General features: G+C 40.1%; 1 protein-coding gene across 1 annotated transcript in view; it reads left to right on the top strand.

Annotated features, from left to right (window-relative positions):
• ext1b (exostosin glycosyltransferase 1b) overlaps positions 1-20,677 on the top strand; it is a 141,051-nt gene that overhangs the window by 94,051 nt on the left and 26,323 nt on the right. Inside the window, exons 2-4 of the mRNA XM_054763659.1 lie at positions 11,696-11,789; positions 16,813-16,920; positions 18,709-18,828. Coding sequence (XP_054619634.1) covers positions 11,696-11,789; positions 16,813-16,920; positions 18,709-18,828 — 322 coding nt within the window. The remainder of the gene's footprint in view (positions 1-11,695; positions 11,790-16,812; positions 16,921-18,708; positions 18,829-20,677) is intronic.

Below are 20,677 nucleotides of genomic sequence, written 5' to 3'. Positions count from 1 at the left end.
TAGTACTAATAATAATAATAATAATAATAATTCTCTTTAACAGTACAGTGGAACCTCTGTTGGCATACGTCCCAATTAGCATGTTTTTCGGTTAACCTCGAAAATTATGGCACAATTTGCCTACAGTTAGCATACATTTTTCATTTAGTGTACAATATGGCACATTTTGTCATGTTATTTATACACTGAGTGAGTCCAACTGTGTAATGTATTTTTATCACAAAACATCTTTATTAGCAGCCTATTAGCTTGCTAATACATGCAAACAGCAACATTTATGATGTCATCAGTGGTTGACTGTGTAGTTCTTTGCTAACTAAGACAGTTACACCGCAAGTCTCTGTTATTCTTTCGATCACAGCTGCAGTGGAACCAACAATGGAGCCAAAGTGCCAACATTTTGATAAAGAATGTTAGAAACACTATTGAATTCCAGAAATAACTAATAGCAAAACACAACGTGTATTTATTTATGTGCATTTCAAAGTCTTTTCTCTATTGAAAACTATAATTGTGATTTTTTTTTTAAATAGTTTAACATTTTTGGCTTTTCTGGACAGATAAATTGGATTTACATAATTTATTGGGGGGAAAATTGATTTGGTTCTTCCACTGTATATAAAATGCAATACATTGACAACAATTATGATGTCAGAGTTCTACACGCCTATGCCCTTGTCCCCATTTTGTGAGTAGAAACTCCGTTTTCTGCAGTGCAACATCAATTTTTACACGGACACTAAATGTAGCTGAAATATCTGCCTCCATCCGTCAGCAGTGTTATAAATGGGAGGGGACAAATTGAAACCATTGTGAGTATAAAGGCATCAGATTGAATTAGTATCATGCCAGGAAGATATCACGTCATCAGGGTTTTTCTACAATACTTACATCTTAGGTGGACAGAATGGGTGGTAGTGACTGTGGCTGGAGGGAACAGCCTGCTGACTCTCTTTGCATGTGGATAAGTCTTCATGTACAAGAGTCCTCACAAGTGTGGGTGGACATGTTTTTTTAATTTAATCGTACATGGCTGACAGCCACCGCCTGCAGCCTTAACTTTCTACCCAGCTCTCAATTACTGTGTCATCTTTGAAAGTCTTGGATTGCCTGGGACTTTCCAGTAAGCGTGTGTGTACCTGTACAATAAATTTGATTAATGTAACAAGATTTCATATTGAGAGGGAAATTTTCCAAGACACATAGGTAAAGCAGGAAAGCAGGTTATGGAAAAGCAGGGGGAAAAGAATAACAAAAATGTTCCATGTTTGGACTGTTCAGTCAAATGTTCCCTGAAGTTAAACTAAAGCCTTTTAAAATGTCTTAGGAATAAAACCCTGATGAGAAAAAAAGCATGCCAGGTCAATGTTTGTGATTTGCTGGTGAGTTGTTATGCAAATAAGTGTGCATAACGCAGTGGTGTGCAGTCAGGGCCAGCAAGGCCTTCTCTGCTGGCCTAACCATGGCCAGAAGCACTGACCTACATTTCAAACTTAAATTGTAGTATTTGTTAAATTATATTAATTTGTTCCCAACAGTCTATTATCTTTATTTCATAGCATGTTTCTTGGCTGCAGTGCTATCAGTAGTGTACATGTTGGATTTTTTAGCTTTTATGTGTTGCCATATCAATGTAATCTGCCCAGGGCCTTCAGAATCAGGAGTGCTGGCCCCTGTCACATACACACTATTAGCAATGGGGCTGTTTTTTTTTGTTGTTGTTGTTTTTTTAGCCAATCAGACTCTGTATCTGAAGACAAGGGGAGTTATATTATTATTGATAGTGTTGGTAATGCGGCGTTCCTCTCACTCCAAATGCTTGTAAAGTGTATTGCTAACGACTCTGTCCAGCTACCCGGGGAAAAACCCTGCTATGGCACATATTTATTAACATTAATGTTTTGTTTTTTGATACTGGCTCTCACGGCTGGCCCACTGAAGGCCCATGTACCAAATGCATCACCTGCCACTTGTATAACGTAAGTCAAAACAGTATGTTGGGATACTTTCTGGGTTTTATGTTTAAAACGAGTGTGTTTGGCTTCCCGTGCTAATACTAGTCGTATAGCTTCCACTTCTGTTTAGTATTGGTCGTTCTGTCTAATTTTTGCCACAATACTATCAAAGTTATACCTTTTATTACACACGTGCCGTTAGAGCAGTGGTTGTCAATTGGTTTAGGTGCAGGACCCCACCATCACCGCTTACAAGCGATGACTCCAATGATGGATATTTTTCAACAAAAATTTCCGAAATATCTTATATTTAATGAAAATACATTAAAGCGCAGTTTGAATTTGAAAAGGGCAGCAGTGACACTCTGTCTCTCTCTCGATGGCGCACTCTTCTCTCTTCTGCAGCACACCGCCATTTTCTGTGTGAAGTCCCCGCTCACTGTCCTTCCACTCCTGCTCATGCTTGACAAAGTCTCCCAGAAGCATGGCACGCACCTCGCGGCGGTGTAGCAAGAGAATAGCGAGGTGCATTTATGGACATGTTTTTGTTTTTTTTTTACCTACGGACCAATGACCTACGGACCACTGAAAATGGGTACCACCCACCAGTTAGGAAACTATGCTTTAGATGACCTTTGCAGTTGGTAATACCCAATATCAACATGCCATGTTATGCATTTGTATGCGATGCGGCTGTGCATTAAAGCAAATTAATAGCTTCAAATGCTCACTTTCACACTCAACTGCAGTGATGGTAGTCTGAAAGAAAGAGGTGCTACTTGTGAGTTTAGAGCCATCCACCATATGTTTCTTGAAGTTGTTTTAGTGCTTCGCAAGGCTGCTTTGGCATTTGTGACCTGACGGCCCAATGTCTCAAGAATGTAGCTACACAAGTTTCCCAGATACTATGTGTGTATGCTATCTGGCCTTACTGATCACCTTACTGATACAAAACCACAACAAAGCTTACTGTAATTTCCAGACTATTGAGCACACCTGAAGTCGCACCTACTAAATTTAAAGAGAAAACAAGATTTGTACATGTATACTGTAGGCCGCACCTAACACTGGTTAAACAGTAGCCTACCAGAAAAGTCATTCATCGCTGTCTTCATCTTCCCCCTGCGTCGTCTTCAGTGTCAGAATTGAACAGCCTCATAATTTCTTCGTCACGCACTTTGCCGGTCTCTCTGTCCCTTTCATTGTCGCTCTGTGTCACTTTCGTCTCGAGGCAAATTAACCCTTGAGCTTGTGCTGTCGTATTTAACACGCAGTAGTCCAGCCTTTCAAAATCCATGGTGATAGTGGATTTTTTGACGCTGTCAAGATGATTGCCGTTCACTTGAAAGCTGTATCATATGAATTTCTTTGTGTGTTTTCCATGGTGAGGGCGTGTGCATGAAGTGCAAAATGACCATAAATTAGCTTCACCATATAAGCCACAGGGTCTAGGCCCCGAGCAAACAAATAGCGTCGTATACACGAGAAATTACGGTATATATTGCATAAATATTTTTCATAAATACGTCTGGACTTTAACGCATGCTTAAAGCACTCATACAATCACACAAACCACTGCACTATTGAGATGCAGTACAAGAGTGTTATTAAAAAAATTAGCTTTCCAAAGAGCTTTTGATTGACATTGTCAGATAGGTATGTTTGTTATTGTAGACGAAAACATAGCCAAGAATACATTTGAAGCAGATTTTAAAAGATGTTTGATGATGAAAAGGAAACGCACTCCCACTAAAGATTCAAGTTGTTGTCATCTGTGATCACACATTGATTGTGGCTGGATTTTCATCCAAACCACTTATTTTTCTACATCGGGTTTATTTTTGTCTTGTTGATTATAATCAATCCTTTTTATGGTAAACTAGCTTGTAACCTGCAGGAAATAGACTTTGATTTGCAACGTATTTAAGAAAATGGCAGCTTGGTCACCAGAATTTTACCTTTAAAAAATATGACTGTTTATTTTAAAAAAGTTTTTACAGTTAATAACGTTCAACTCAGTCGCCAAACTTTTAATATGAGAAACGTGTCTGCACTGTAAAGCAAAATACCATGTGCTTCATTCTCTTGTTTTTTTTTGTTTTTTTTTACTTGATTGGACGTTAAGAGATGCATTCAATGAGGCAGATTCTGTGGGAAAATGTGTTTATCAGTGCATCTTTTTCTACTTGCACTTGGATTCTCTTATATTTAACTTCTTATTTGCCCCCATTTGAATCTTACAGTTGAATACTTTGAAAGGGGACACATTTTACTCAAAACACTGAAAACAAAGTGATCAAAACTGTGACTCGAGTCTGACTCAAGTCCAAGTTGCGTGACTCAAGTCCACACCTCTTGTATATTCTGTCGAGTGTTAAAGATGCTATTAAAGTGTACAGCAGATTGAGGCTATTATGCTTAAAAATAGACAGCATCAGTAAGTCTCTGGTGCAGACCTTCCAACATGTATGCATTTTTCACACTCGGGGTGCTTTTTGACCCTTAAATACGTTTGTACACTTTGCTGCTCTGCAGGTATTTTGTTGTGTTCAGTTTGTGTCTGAAAGCCTATTTGCTTAACATTCACAGTTAAGCCTGACTTACGTAGTGCGCCTGAACGCATTTTCACTGGAACACAACAGCACTTCAAGTCATACTGGAGACAGAGATTGAGACAGAGTTGTTCATTGTTCTGTTGTTTTTTATTTAATTTATTTATATTTAAGTTTGACGATTTCAATGTATAAACTTTTCAAAATATATAATAAAATCAAAGTGACCCCAAAGTGTTTTAGGGTTAAACATATCATTGCTTTCGATCACAGGTGTCAAACTCAAGGCCAGGGGGCCAGATGTGGCCCGCCACATTATTTTATGTGGCCCGCAAAAGCCTGGGATTAATGTGTGTCAATAATGCACTTCATCTATTTCCTTTTAAATGTATTTATTCTTTCATTTTGACGGAAAAATTGTACTGCGTGCAGTTTTTCTAAACTTTAATATTATCTAATCAGATATTCCAAGCATTTCCCTGAATGTCTGCTTGGCACCTTGACATTTTCACTTCACTTCTCAATTCAAAGCAAGTTATCCATCACTTTGTTAGTAAAAATATAACAATCAAATGCACGGGCAATTGTGTAATAGTATCATGAGGTTATATTTATATTCATATACTGTATATTAACAGTTACAAGTGGCCCTATGAAGGCAGCCATAACTGCGATGTATGAATGAAAACAAGTTTGAGACCCCTGCTCCAGATGAATCAGAACATTGCAGACTTTATGGGAGAGGGGAACGCTCAGCAGTTGCGGCTTATTGCAGCGTGATTAAGCTATGATTCAGGACAAGACTGAGCTTCTTGTATAAGAATGTCATTGCGCTCTTATGTTTTCCAAAAGTGTCCTGGTAACGGCATTACTTAGCCCTGCATAATTGAATTATCAGGGAATTTGCGAGAACATGACCTCAAAGGTATGCATAAAAATGAATCTGTATTTCAAACAGAATAAAGCAGCATTTGTTTCAAACAAGTCCAATAAGACAACCTCCCCCACCTTTTACCTAAAAGCTCAGTCAGTCTACACATCTGTTCTGGTCCCATGGGAACACACAAGAATATGCTTCAACTTTGATAATGAGAACGAGGCTTGTTTTTAATTACTGCTGGAATCTGCTTCTTGGTCTGTTCGGGAGTTATTTGCGAGGCAGATGTGCACATCTGTGGTAACATGACATCCATAATTATTAACAACCTTTAGGAGCGTCTTATACAAACATTAAAATATTGGAATCCCTTTTTCTTCCAACAGCGCATCGGTCGTCACATATGATGAACTATAATAGTTTGTTATATAAACCCTCATGAGTTCAAAATCCCGCCACACAAATAAACACTTTAGACCAATTTAGGAAGAAAACAAGTGGTCTGCAGGAGGGCATGATCTCTTAATATGCATCAAATTGGATTTTTCTCTTTGCTCACTGGGTGCCATATCAGCTGGTGGCGGTTTTGAAGCTTCGTGTTCAAGCGACGGGAGGTAATTAAGCATCTGCCGCCTGGCTTCAGAAACTGCCCAACTCACATTCTGAACGTGGACTACGTTCATTCAACATGTATTCAAGTCTTTTCAAGAACTAGGGTGTGAAGATGATTCAAAGACCATTCGAACTGTGCTTAGGCCTTAACACCTAAGGTCTGGCACATGTAGCTCTGATCTGTGCTCAATTTTGTTACACTTCTCCTCTGACCCCACCCTTGACCTCTGAACAAACGCAACAGAGTAGGTGTGGTCGTGGAGGAGGCTGCAGAATTATGTCGGCCAAGAGGGGAAGAATGCAGATTTACTTGAACTTGATATTTATGGAGTATTTTATTAAAAGAAACTCATCGTATTTTCCACACTGTCACTTTTTTGTTCATAGTGCGGCTGGTCAGCAACTTATATATCAATATATATATACAGTATATATAGAATTTAACATGTTTTTAAATGTTAATTCGTACTGACTGACATGAACCACCGACGAGAAGGTGCTGTAGAATTGTGACAACTACAGTATATGCTGCTCCTACCATTCAGTGATGTGGAATGAGATCAGGAGCTTGGTGAACTTGCTTATCGGTAACTTGCTTGTTGGGGGTCACTGTCTTGTTATGTTAGCCTATTCAGCCTCCCAGGTATGTTCTTTATGCTGTTGGGCTGCCGAACAACTGTTAATGTGTAACATGAACATACCAGACAGCTATTCCGCCTGTTGTTCAGTGTACTATTGTGTAGTTGAATAACTTGTCTTTCCAGATTAAATGTCTTTGAATTTAGGGAAATCATTTATAAAATAAATGCGACTTATAGTCAATTGCGATTTATATATGTTTTAATACATATATAAATGCAATACTTAAAGGGTAGAAATGCAGCCTTCGGGCTCATTTAGTACAAGGCTTCAAGAACAAACTGTGTGAGAGCTGTTGTCACGCTGCACCTAAAAGGGAGCCAAACAACATACGTGAGTAAAACGAGGCCAACGTCTTATTTGAAGCCCAAATCAACAGGATGCTCAAGGTGTAAGGAAAAGGAGAGAGGAAAGAAGCTGCGGGAGGCAGGAAGAAGGTAAAGCCAAGGTGGATTTACACAGCAGGGGGTCTTCCTATTTGAGTCTTCCACCTGCAGCCTCACCTGTGCCTTATTCAGAAAACTATGGCTTCAGCATGTGTGTGTGTGGGGGGGGGTAATATGTCATGTTATGTTTCCTGGGCTCTGTGTAAATGTGTGCTGATTTTACAGATGATGTACATCTAATACACTAAATCCTCATTTATTGTGGTTATTTGGTTCCAGACCCAACTGTGATAAGTGAATTTCTGCAAAATAATCTAGATTCCTTATGTGTAAGTGGAATATTTTAATTGTTAGAGCATAGAAAACCTTTTTATAACCTTTTAAATACGACTTTTAACATTATTAGAGCCCTCTAGACTTGATATAACACCCCTGTGTTCATTTACACTCGTAAATATTTACACCCAATATTAGTAAACATAATAAGAGAAGATAAGCCATTCGAGACATAAATAAGATTGGTACTTGTGTGTGTTGATGTCAATGTGTTGGACAGGAAGTGACGTTGGGGGTTCAGAGTTGAGTTTGGCGTGGGTTACAGCTGCAACAGTAGCCGTTGTGAGATAATTCAAAGCGACATAAGCCTGTTGTTCCGGTGATCAAGTCTGGTGCTTGTGTGTCTCACTGAACATTACCGAAACATTACTGACACCTAGTGAGCAGTGTAAAAAACGGCATATCGTTGTGTTTTTGAATGCATCTTCTGAATGCTTTATATTTGTATTTTATTTCATTTAGCAATGCTTGAAAATGCTTAATTTAGATAAAGAAATATGTAAAATGTTCTTAAATATGCATATTTTTACTAATACTAGACTTTATTCAACCACAAAACAGGCTGATTTATTAATTAATAATTGTTTTTTAAAAACGCAATATCGTGAAGCCGCGTAATCTGAAGTGTGTAGTGGCGAGGGACGAATGTATTTCACTATATCGATAAACAGAGGCGTTATAATGCGCAACCAAGTCCGCTGTGGTAGCTTGTTCATGCATGACAGCTGGTGAATGTGGTTTTATGTCAACATACGCTTTTTTTTTAACATAGTTGAGGGGGAAACGTGCGTTTTTTTAAAAATATCTCTGTTTGTATGGACATGGAAGATGGATATACGCAGCAGGTGGATTCTGTGAAGGTCCGGCCTTCCTTAAATCTTTCATTTGCCTGTCAGTCGTAATTGAAACTGCTCTCATTATGGTTTTGGAGACAAAGGAAAGAGAGCGCCTGCCCATGTATGACTCGTAGATGGTGTCTTCGTCTTCCTTGACAGGTAATATCATGTCATCATGAACTTGTACAGCTGTTGCTTTTTCCAGCTACTTGTGTGTCTGAGACTGTGTCAAGTGCAATGTCCCGAGTGCAGTCCATGAAGGTGTAAATGAGGGAGGGATGTTATCACGGGCTGCCATGTTCTCGTACTTCATTAGATCTACCGGGGGAAAAAAACAAGGCAGTATCTCATCAGCCACCATTGTGTGTGTGCTGATGCGTGTGCACCAACAGCATGTGTGTGCAGTACCACAGCTGTGCATTACTGTACTGATTACGCTGTGCCAGCACATGTAGATTGTGTTTGGGAGCCTTATGACCCTCACCTTGTTTCAATTATGACGGAAGATTGGATCTTTGCTTTACCTAAGCTCTCACGTAAACACCGCCTTGAGCTTGTTATCAAAAGGAAGTATTTTCCTTGGTAATTATTTAGATCTTACATCTGGAAAATACGTCAGGTATTGAGTGCAGCCCTTACAAATCCATTCATATGATCCATTTGTGCAGCCCTTGAGTTATCTTCTACTGAAATTAGCCATTTATGACCTCTCTAAGGAAAGTGCTTCTTCGGCTGGCTGGCTTCCATAGGAACACTTATTTGCACACCATTTTAATCAAAAGAGCACTCTTTTGCCAAGATAGTCGAACTCCAAGCACCGTTCTTAGCAGAGCAGCGGGAAAAAGTTGCCAGACAGATGGCAGGTTGATGGACGTATCCCTGTACTCGGTGGGCGGGCTGCGCCTGTAGCAGATGACCTATCAAGACATCTGTGATGAGCTGGTGTCAACTCAACATTAACTTTTTTTAAAAAACTGCCTGATGAATACAAACTGAAGACAAGCATGAAGCCGGCAAATAAAGGTGGCTGCAGCAAAGGCCTGTCAAGCATCTCCAGGAAAGAGAGTCAGAACGTCTGATCTCCGTGGTCTACATGTACTTCTTGGCATTCATATTTGTAAAATCACAAGTGGATCCAATGTTAGTGAACAAAATAAGCCTGAAAACATAACTTTTTGGAAAAGATGTTGCAAAATCTGACATTGTAGGCCTTAACAATCACAGAAAAATTCCTGTGAAATCCTGGACGGAATAAATTCCCACCTCTTCCTGTTCTCAATGGAAAGCTTTCTGGAACGTTCACCTTTTATAGTATCCTTGTACTTTAGCAACTGCTGTACATTGTAGTGTAAAAGTGTGATCAGCAGACAGACAACAGGTTCTCAATAAAGAGTCCAGCTGAGTCCCGTTTCAGAGCCTTGACTTTAAAACTGAACATACAGAAACGAAACACGTCAATTAGATACAAATCATTTTCTGTGATATGTAATAAGCATAACATACTTTAAGGCAAAAATTGTATATGGCTCAACAAGAGGCAGGACTGGCACACATACAAGCAATACTGTTTCAAATTTTGCACCAAAAAACAAATGTTTAAAAAAAATCACATACAGTTTTCAAAAGGAATACGCTAATGAAGCTGACAAGTGACCAATGTTTTTACATGTTTTGCATTTTTCTGGATTAAGTCTATAAAAATCTACATCCCTGTGAATTGCACATTTTTCTCTGTTTTGACAATCACACAGACTGAGCAATTTTGTGTAAATGTTACACTTTGAGTTAATAACCTTAACTTGGAAATTGTTTTAACTTGTTGCAGATGTTTTCTCAACTCACTTCATTGATCTGTTTTGATAGTCAGGTGATTGTTTGCCTAATGCTGGTGCCAACAGCTCATACAATGGTTTGGTTTGTACAGAAGAATAACTAAATATTATGAGGCTTTTAAGAGTATTTCAATGTGTGTGTGTGTTTGTGGGGGGAGTTTGACTGCAAACCCCTGACCGCAGCACACAGTGAAAGCTTGTACCAGCTCAACACTCGTGCTAAAACAACATGACAGGTGTCCATCAATAATATAGACCACTAAAGTAGTTGGCCCAATGGCAATAGAAATGCCACTATATGTATTAGAAGTAAGTGTATTATTAAAACTGAAATACTATTGCTTATCATTATGATCGTATGGGCAGACACACAAAGTATCTGTTTTTTTCAGCCACACATGCACGCACGCACACACAAGCTGAGCCAGCTGTGTGGTGGAAGCAGGTGTCACTCTCAGCTCATTACCCCTGGCAGGGCTGATCACCCTGTTTAGTGAGCAATAAGACACACCTGACTGGAGAGAGCAGAGGGGGAAGAAGCTCTCTCCCCGCTAGAAGAAATAGAGGGGTTGAGCATAAGCATGCTGTTTGTGAGATATGGGGAGTCACGTGACATGAGCAGGACGGAGGTGGAGAGCTTTATTGAACGGGGAATTATAGATTCCAGTTATCTTCTATCTGGGTCAGGTTTTGCTCCCAGTGGCCAAAATTGGCAATATTCCTCTGTCGCTTGGTTCTGCGGAAAAGGCAAAAGGTGGATAAATGTGGGATCCTTGAATTAGGCCAATGTCTATCTATTTGGATGCTGTATGGGGATTGCTATGAAGTTGCAACGGAGAGACAGGCTTATTTGGAGGCGGAACTCCTATGCTGCTTAGTTACTGTCTATTTCACAGAAGCCTTGATGATGGTCCTGACATTCAAACGCCTTAGACCAGGTGTGTCAGACTCATGCCATGGAGGGCCAAGACACTGCAGGTTTTCTTTCCAGCCAGTCAGTAAAGCAGGTGATTTTAATGATCAACACCTTCAGTTTGAGGGAAGGAGCTCATCAATTAAATCACCTGCTGAAGAAACTGGTTGGAGAGAAAACCTGCAGCGTCTCGGCCCTCCAGGGCACGAGTTTGACACATGTGGCTTAGACCAAGCATATGACCGGTGCATTTATCCACTTTCTGTGCATTTTATGATTTCACTTCACTTTCCTTTTCTTTGTCACGCTGCTATCAGTCGAGTCTGCCTCACGCTTGGGTGATATATCAGAGGTTAAAGTTGAAAAGCAACTTAATTAGTTATCTTTTTCTTTTTGTACGGTATTAATAGTTTATGACAGTGTGTCGTAACGACGAAATGCTGTGACGCTAAATATCTGTATAATTGTATATTATTTAGACCAATCTTTCCACACAGAAATTCTCCTTATCATGGGATGAATGTCTCTTTCCCCACTGGCACTGTAGCCTTATTATTGGATAAATCACACTTTGAGATGACCAACAAGATTCTTTTTTTCAGTCTCTCGTGTAATATGTTTTTTTTTTCATGTATAGAACATGCAACTAGCGCAAGCTAGATGCATGTAAAGTGTGTGTTTCTGTGCTTTTGAAAAGGTAAATGTGAACATTTCGATATATGACCTCACTTCACTCCTGTGTATTGTGTCTCTGCAGGTATGACTACAAAGAGATGCTCCATAACTCCACCTTCTGCTTGGTGCCCCGAGGCAGACGGCTGGGCTCCTTTCGCTTCCTCGAGGCCCTGCAGGTATACACTCGCACACAGTCTCACATGGGCTCACACACATTACACACAGTAGAATGCATGCTGTGAATTTATGCCCGTAAGCTACATTATCGACAATTTACTTCTATCCACACAGTAGAAAATGTAAAAGATTGACCCTTGTATCTTGCCTCTGTTTGTAAGAATGACTATTACGGATGTAAAAAAAAAAAAAAAAAAAAAAAAAAAACGTTATTTGCTCACCACAAACCTAATTTGGTTGTTGAAGATGTTTCTGCGGCTGCTGTAATACAATTTTCTGACATATTGCTATTATGTCAGGGTACATGGAAAGCAATACTTGCTGTTTGTCCTATAGGTTTTCAGCTTTGAGGGTAGCAGATGCTTCAGCAGACACTAATCACTGTGTGATCACTCCTCCCTAGTTAGCCATAATAATGGTCACCTTTTCCAAAATGATTTTTTTTCATAAAACACCAATAATTCACAGTCAAAAGTCAAAAACTTGACTTTCTGGGTTGGCTTCTGGGTTTTTGCTAATATAAGGTTAGGGGAAACAGTCTCTGCATCTCTCTGTGGAGTTTGCATGTTCTCTCCGTGCGTGCGTTGCTTCCTCCCACATTCCAAAAACATGCATGTTAGGTTAATTGGAGATTCTAAATTCTTCAGATGTATGAATGTGAGTGTGAATGGTTGTTTGTCTATATGCGCCCTGCGATTGACTGGCGACCAGTCAAGTGTGCACCCTGCCTCTTGCCCGAAATCAGCTGGGATAGGCTTCAGCCTACCACCGTGACACTAGTGAGGATAAGCGGCATAGAAAGTGGATGGATGGTTGGGTGTTAACATGTGCTAGGTATAGTGTCCACCATAATACATCACAACCAATGCAGTCCATTGATGAATGGATGTATATAAAGCATACAGTACCGTACAGCAGAATCTCTGTTTTTCGACGAAAACTTTTACTAAAAATGTGTCCCGGTTATTGTAGTATCATAGTTGAGTGCCCAAACAAAGCATCCACGCCTGATTCAGTCTCTGCCTACATTCACACTGCAGGGTATGTTGCCCAATTTGGATTTTTTGTTAAAATCAGATTTTTTTTTAATATGGTCGTTCTCATTACCAAAAAAATTGCGAATTGCTAATGTGAGCGCAAAGTAACGTGCATACGCATTTCTGTGTGTTTGCGGAAGTAAAGATTGCTGCCAGAGTGTGCTCTCCTTAACGCGTTTGTGGCAGTTTCAAGGATTTTGTGCAAGAGGGTTCAATATTTTCTTAACCAAATTATTCTGAGTCGGAGATTAAGAAGAAAGAGGGCAAGCATTTTGGATATGGCGGTTTGTGGAGGACTTGCTGCCACCTCTGTTCCGAGGAGCGTGTGGGTGGCAGGAGTGGTGGGACATTGCCATGAGCCGCTTCACTTACACTGATAGAAATTATTTTTTTCAAATGGCTTCAAAGAACTTCTGTCTACGTCGGAGACTGCCTTTATCCAAGTCTTGCTTGATAAACCACGCTGATGATGTATAGGTCGGAATATATGCAACTTGACCGTTCAGATGCAGTAGATTGGTTTCATATCGGATTTATATCTACATACGAACAAGGACTGGGTTACTTTTCAAAAAATCGGAATTGTACTGTTCACACAGACATGAAAAATATCAGACACAAGTCACATATGAGCAAAAAAATCGGAATTGACCTGCAGTGTGAACGTAGCCTCTGGTTCTTTTTAAGGTTGGAACACTATAAACAGATTCTGCCCAGGGAAGCCTTTAATCATCGTTATTGTGTGTGTGTGTGTGTGTGTGTGTGTGTGCATGTGCATGTGTGTGGTTTATTCGTCAATAGAATGCACACAGAACGATGAACAACTCGTATCTGTTAAGCACTGTGTGAGGCCTTTAGGTGCAGGTGAGTGTTAGACGCGCTGTCCGGCAAAGTGCACCTCATAAGTACACTTAGCCCACCCTCATCTGCAATCCACGTTTGACATTTGCTATTTCACTCACCTTTTAAAGCAAATCACTGGAAGAGGATTCACAGTCCTAGAATGGCAAAGCTATTCATAACAGAGGTCGACAGAGAGAGAGTGTGTGCGTGTGTGCATTTATGTGTGTGGAGGAGACAGCCGCACCACAGAGCCCGAGGGCCAGTTGTGATCCAGCTGACACCTTTATGACCCAAGAGTGACAGGGCCGTCATTACATCAAAGTCCCACCATGAGCATTCACGCACTCACACCAGCTGTTCCCCTTAGCTCACCTTTTTTCCCTCCATGCCAGTGCCATGCTGTTGCTAAAGGTCACATTCAGCCTCATCACATCTTTTTTTTATATATATATATACAGACCTGATCAACATCTTAAGACCAGTTGAAAAAAATTCTAGAATTTGCATTTTGCACATTTGGATCTTAATGAGGTTTTAAGTAGAGCTACAATATGCAAAAGCAAGAAGGGGGAGTAAGACAAAAAACATTTGGAACTTGTAATTTAAAAAAAAAAGTGAAATAGGTGGTTTATCACCTGATCAAAAGTTTAAGACCACAGGCTATAAAAACCAAAATCTGCTCAAAATGTTCTTTTTCTGTCAGGCATTCACACTGTCATGCCCTTGTGATGGCTAAAGCTAAGAAGCTTTCTCTTTTTGAACGTGTTGGGATTGTCGAGCTGCATAAGCAAGGCCTCTCGCAGCGTGCCATTGCTGCTGAGGTTGGGAGCAGTAAGACAGTCATTCTACATTTTTTTTTGAAAAACCTGAGCATTATGGAACAAAAAAGTCAAGTGGTAGACCTGGTAGACCCCAAAAAATCTGAAGCAATAGAGCTTCAGGTGGTGCAGGGTCGCAAACGGGAAGTTTATAAAACTGCCCATCAGCTCTAGACAGTTGATGCCCTCGGTGAAGCCATCTTCACCACTTGGAACAATGTTCCCGCTAGCCTCCTGGAAACACTCGCATCAAGCATGCCCAAACCAATTTTTGAAGTGATTAACAAGAACGGTGGAGCTACTCATTACTGAGTCCTACTGAGAAATTTTTTGTTCTGGTTTGGAGAGTTTTTTTGTTGTTTTTTTTTTTAGCGATGGTCTTAAACTTTTGATCATCTGATAAACAGCCTATTTCAGTTTAATTGTTGTTTTCAATAAATTGCTTTTTCAAATTGCTTTTTGTCTCACTCCCCCTTCTTGCTTTTGCATATTGTAGCTCCACTTAAAACCTCATTAAGATCCAAATGTGCAAAATGCAAATTCTAGCAAGTTTTCAACTGGTCTTAAGATTGTATTGTGTGTGTGTGTGTGTGTGTGTGTGTGTGTATGTATATATATATATATACTGTAAATATATATATATATACCTCTTTTGTCGAGAATTACTTTCCCACAACTAAAGTTTCTCATTTAAAATCAATATGTCAGCTTGAAACACCCTTGAAACACCATGAAGTGAAAGCAGTCAATGTCAAGTCATTTAACCAAGGAGGATTTATTTTCTTTGGAATGGGTTTATTATTGAATTTATCTCCACCAAGTGCAGGGGGCAAAGGTATTACTGTATTTTTTTTTTTTTGCAAATTTAGCTGGGCTTGCATGTGTTTCTTCAAGAAAAGGGTTTTTATCATGTTTGTTAGGTCGTCCGTTGGTTCCACGATAATGAAAATGGAAGGTCTGTCTCTTTCTTTTGTGTTACCAGTATAATCAGAGGCGGGCGGTGCATTGGGTACTTGGGCCTTCAGTGGGGACCTAAGCGACGTCTACATCTTAATACCACCATTATGTCACAATCATACACTCCATATAACAATGCTTGGCATTACAGAATTGGAGATGAACATCATTATTACTAAAGCAACAAACCCAGTTAACCCTTTATCTTCAAATACATAGTCTCTAAACTCCAAACCTCTACACTCGAGCAGTTCAGAGTCAATATTTATCACATAACATGACAAAAACATACAAAATTAAGTAAAATACATCACACTCACTGCTCATAAGTACAGTAATTCGTCACCACTTAGCCCTGCGAATTTTGCGGTTTCACTTAATCACTTTTTAAAAAAATAGTAATAAATCATTGCAGTTTCATGGTTGGGTACAGCCTAGTATTCGTATAAAAAGAATATCCATCCATCCATCCATTTTCTATACCGCTTCTTCCTCATTAGTGTCGCGGGGGCATGCTGGAGCCTATCCCAGCTGACTTCGGGCGACAGGCGGGGTACACCCTGGACTGGTCGCCAGCCAATCACAGGGCACATAAAAAGAATATGCACATTTAAACAAATTGCACATATTTTGTCTAAATTAAGCATTGTCATGAATTAAATGTCTAAATGAACTAAAATACAAATGTTAGGCATTTAGAAGACGCGTCCAAAAACGTTGTGATATGTAATATTCTACACTGGTCACTAGGTGTCACTAATGTAGCTGTACTAATTCATATTCATCTGGAAAGGAGTCATCATATTGAACCCTCTGTGTATTAATAACTCGAGTCTAAAGGCTTGGCAGCGGCAGAGTTTAATTTGCATGCTGCAGAAATACATCACATGGACTAAAGTATTGGGACAGCTGACCTTTAACACCTACAAGAAGTGAAAAAGGAGGACAATATGGAGCTGGTCACAGCTATAACCACTTTTGTTTGTTTCTAAAAGCAACACAGCAGCAGTTTCCTTTCCATACTGTGTTTCACAGCCGTGCACACATTCATTCCTCTCCAGAGACATACATATTGACCCAGCAACAAAACCTGGATCTGTAAACTGTTTGTTAACCTGCTCCACACATGGCATTTATAAGGTGGCGGTGTGTTGATGTTGTCTTTAAAGCTTGTTCTGTAGTCCCCGTGTGGCCAAAGAAATCATATCATGCAGCTGTAAACAAAGACAAACATGGATATCAGTTGTTTATACCCTCCGCGACCAAAACGTGAGGCTCTCTTGCAGAGAAGAAATAATAGCTGAAGTGGTGCCACCTAGCATCATTTTTTAGGAAAAGTGTCATGTCTGACGTTATGTGTCCGTCAGGCGGCATGTGTGCCGGTGATGCTGAGTAACGGCTGGGAGCTGCCTTTCTCCGAGATCATCAACTGGAACACGGCAGCAGTCATCGGTGACGAGAGACTCCTTCTGCAGGTAACGGCGGCACAAAAGCCAACCATCATCATCAGTAAATCAGCTGGAAAGTGCACCAGAGAGACAAACAGCGGTGCTCCCTCCTCTGAAGTGAAACCTCTATATGACTTGCAAAGCGCTGAGCATGCACTATTTCTTCCTTTCTTTGAATTTATTACAGTATTGTTTTCTTAGAGGGGTTGTCAACCAAACTCATTTCAAGCAGTGCTAAAAATACCACTCATTCTCTCTTTTTGTTACACCAGAGGGCAAATAAGAGTATGTAAGAGTGATCAAGTAGAACTGAAGTGCTGGAACTGCTTAATCTTCATAAGCGGGAGGGAAAAAGTAATTATATGCCAATTAGCTCTTGAATTTGAGTCTAGTGCGGAATAATATTGTTTGACATTGAGTCGTTCAACATAACTCCATCTGTCCAGCCCCTTGCTATGTTTGTATTTTATGCCTGGGAAATACAGTATGATTTATATCCTGATCACTATATGTAAGGTGCAGCTCTGCAGGTCGAAATATTCGTTGGTAAAGGTACCGGTTGACACACTGTCAGAAATAGGGGTGTCCCTCAAAGTCAAAAGGGTACAGGCACAATCATGAAGGGTACAACCCCTAATGGCACATTGATGTACTTAAATATGAGCAGAAAATCACACCCAGCAGACAAGGAACGTTTAGTCTGCAATAAGCATACATTCAAGATTAATTTTGCCATGTTTGACTGTCAACCTCAGTACCTTCTGGTAGGTACTGTAAATACCTTTTGAAGTGAGTACGGTTCTCACTGCATATTAGCATAAATATCCTGAAAAGTTTGAAGAAGATCGCAAGAAACCTCAACAGACGACAGGGATCAATTTTATTTGAATGTTGTCATTTTACTGGAACAATAAAAGGCATTTAAAATACAACAGAAAAACTTGAACTATGCCAAAATAACATACTGTAATTTCCGGTGTATAGACCGCTCTCTTGCGGCTTATTTAGTGGTGCTGTTCATTTATGGTTAAGTTCTAATCTTGTGACACCTCCTTTACTTCAGAACTAATACTAATCGTTTAAATACTGTGCCGCTCACGAGTCAGTGAGGAAACGGTAGCGCCTTCTTTGGCAGGAGCCAATCACGAGCTATCACTGAACTCAGGACGAGCTTGTCAACCCGCTGGAAATTGCAGGAGGTCATTACTCGATGTAACAGTCTGTCTCACGGTAAAAACGCTAAACTCCTCACACATCAACTTAACACTCAAAGCACAGCTAGGAAATATACAAGTACCAATACGAGTTTAAAATACAAATATTTTAACGTTTTCCCATAATGCATTGTGTCAAAGCAAAGCATGCACTGGTGCCTGCCGGGCCGCTGCAGAGATGTCAGCCTCCCTCTGGGCTCTGGGCTCCTCTGGCTTCCTCTTTTTTTTTTTTTTATGCCGCTTGTCCTCCAATGAAGTCCTTTGCTCAGACGAAATGCATTGTGGGAAAACTTGAAAATACTTGGTTTTAGCTAAAACCAAGTATACATATTAGCTAAAAAAGTGTGACTGAAATTTTACATTCAGCACCCCATCATTTTGCACCATTAGCAGCATTTGTGATGATCGGTTAATCTATTAACTGAAGATCTTGCCGATTCATAATTATGTGTTCAAAAATGATGTACAAAAATAAAATAAGAGATTTCAGTAATTACCAAATATGTGGGATAACCACAGTTATCTCTAAATCTTTTGATATGGTCTTTATCTTTACTACTATAGTACTACTGTTTCAGGTCAGCTGACTTCTTTCTCACAGATTCCCACCACGGTGCGCTCCATCCACCAGGATAAGATCCTGTCACTCAGACAGCAGACCCAGTTCCTGTGGGAGGCCTACTTCTCATCTGTGGAGAAAATAGTGCTGACTACACTGGAGGTAAGGATCCCACACATGCGTGCACGCGGATGCTCCACATCATAAATCACCCTCTCGGTGTGGGGTGCAGTGTCACGGCAGAGGACAATAGTGTCATTCCAGGATGACACAAAAATGGAACCCGCATGTTCCAAGTTTATCAATAAAGTCTCTCAATAAAGACTCTGTATTGTACGCTAGGACTGCAGAAGACATGACTCATAGTAGAGGTGGTAGTTGATCATGTGGTGAAGTGCTGATGTCGATTCTAGTGGCACTCGTCCTTGTAGTGGAAGTGGTTGAAGTGGCAGCATCAGTGATAGAGAGGACTGACAATGGGTTTACAGACTGCAATGGACCCACCATTGACCTTAGTTTGTTGCTCGTATTTCCACTTTTACATGTGTTCAGAATGGAATATTCCATTCATCATGACATTTACATGTTACACAGCAGGGGTCCTAAACATATACTCAAAAGGCAAAGTGAACCAAGTCCTTCCAGAACATGAGTGTCCATTTATCTTAAAACAACACAACTGCCTTTAACAGTGAAACTGAAGAACAATAATTAAGCAAGGAACCATACTTACGTTTAAATTGCTAACACACACCTTACTATAAAGAACCATGGGATTTCTCCCAGCCAATCATTGAATTAGGATAACCATAGGAATGTAAAACTTCCAATTAAATATACAAAAGTACTGTTAAAAACTAAATGATTCCGACTGACAATAGCTGAAGTGCTAAATCCCAATCTACGGAAGCATGACATGTTTCCATGTTAGCACAGTGTACCCACGCTGTTTGCTAGCATGCTAAATGGTAGCATTACCATTTCAGAAATACAATGAATCCTCAGTTAGCGTCTGCCCCGGTAGGCCTGTTTTTCGGTCTAGCGTCAAATTTACGCCACAATTTTGCCTCGCTTTGGATGCATTCTCCGGTTAGCGTACAATATGGCGCGCATCTTGTCGTGTTGTTAATGCACTGTATGAGTCCGTCTGTGTTCTCAATGTATTTTTTAAAATCACGAAACGGCCTTCCTTGTTGCTAATTCCTAATATGACATGAAAGTCATCAGAAAATGATGTTTACAAGGCAGTTTTTACTTCTATAATTGGGTACATATTGGAAAATTGCTATCAAAATAAAATAAAGCAATTTACAATGTGTAAATGAAGAACTTATCTTTTTGTGACATGACCTGCTGTTATTCATACTTTTCGTCTAACTAGTAAAGTTTTGGGAAGCTGTGTTTTTTTTTTAATTTCAGTGCAATTTGACTTCACTTCCACTGACCTCATCATTTATTCAACAGTAACCCAGTTCATGGAGTTTATGACCGGAACGTCTCTATCAGAATTGTTTACAGAGGAGGGGATAAAGGCTCGGAGGTTGCCGATGTGTTAGACTTCCTCTCCGCGCTTATCCAAATATCTCGTTCTGCATTTAATTTCCTCTCCCCCTGCATCACATGGGAACACGATTCCCCTTGGTGCTTCTTTAAGTACAACTTCCCGAATGCAGTTTCTCCGCAGTCACAATCTGTCATGGCTACGGCGTCTGTCTGATTGTGGCGATCGCTACATCTCAGGTCTATTGTTATCTCGCATGTTTCACGGTGAGCTGACACGCGCAGTCAGAAACACATCTCCATATGTCAAGGTGTGTCAGCTCAGATACACTTGCCGCCATCCAGGCATAACCTTGCCATGCTGTCACTCTGGACTAAAGACCAAGGTGACTCAGTGTGTGTGTGTGTGTGTGTGTGTAGAGAATGCAGCTTAATCCTGACTGACTGTCCCGTAAAAGCACAAAGGCAAGCGGAGGGTGGAGAGTGGGTGACATATGTAAATATCGTTACC

This window comes from Dunckerocampus dactyliophorus, chromosome 20 (assembly GCF_027744805.1).
Source record: "Dunckerocampus dactyliophorus isolate RoL2022-P2 chromosome 20, RoL_Ddac_1.1, whole genome shotgun sequence".
Classification (NCBI taxonomy): Eukaryota; Metazoa; Chordata; class Actinopteri; order Syngnathiformes; family Syngnathidae; genus Dunckerocampus; species Dunckerocampus dactyliophorus.
The sequence above is the reverse complement of the archived record's forward strand: the minus strand, read 5'-3'. Positions and strand labels throughout refer to the sequence as shown.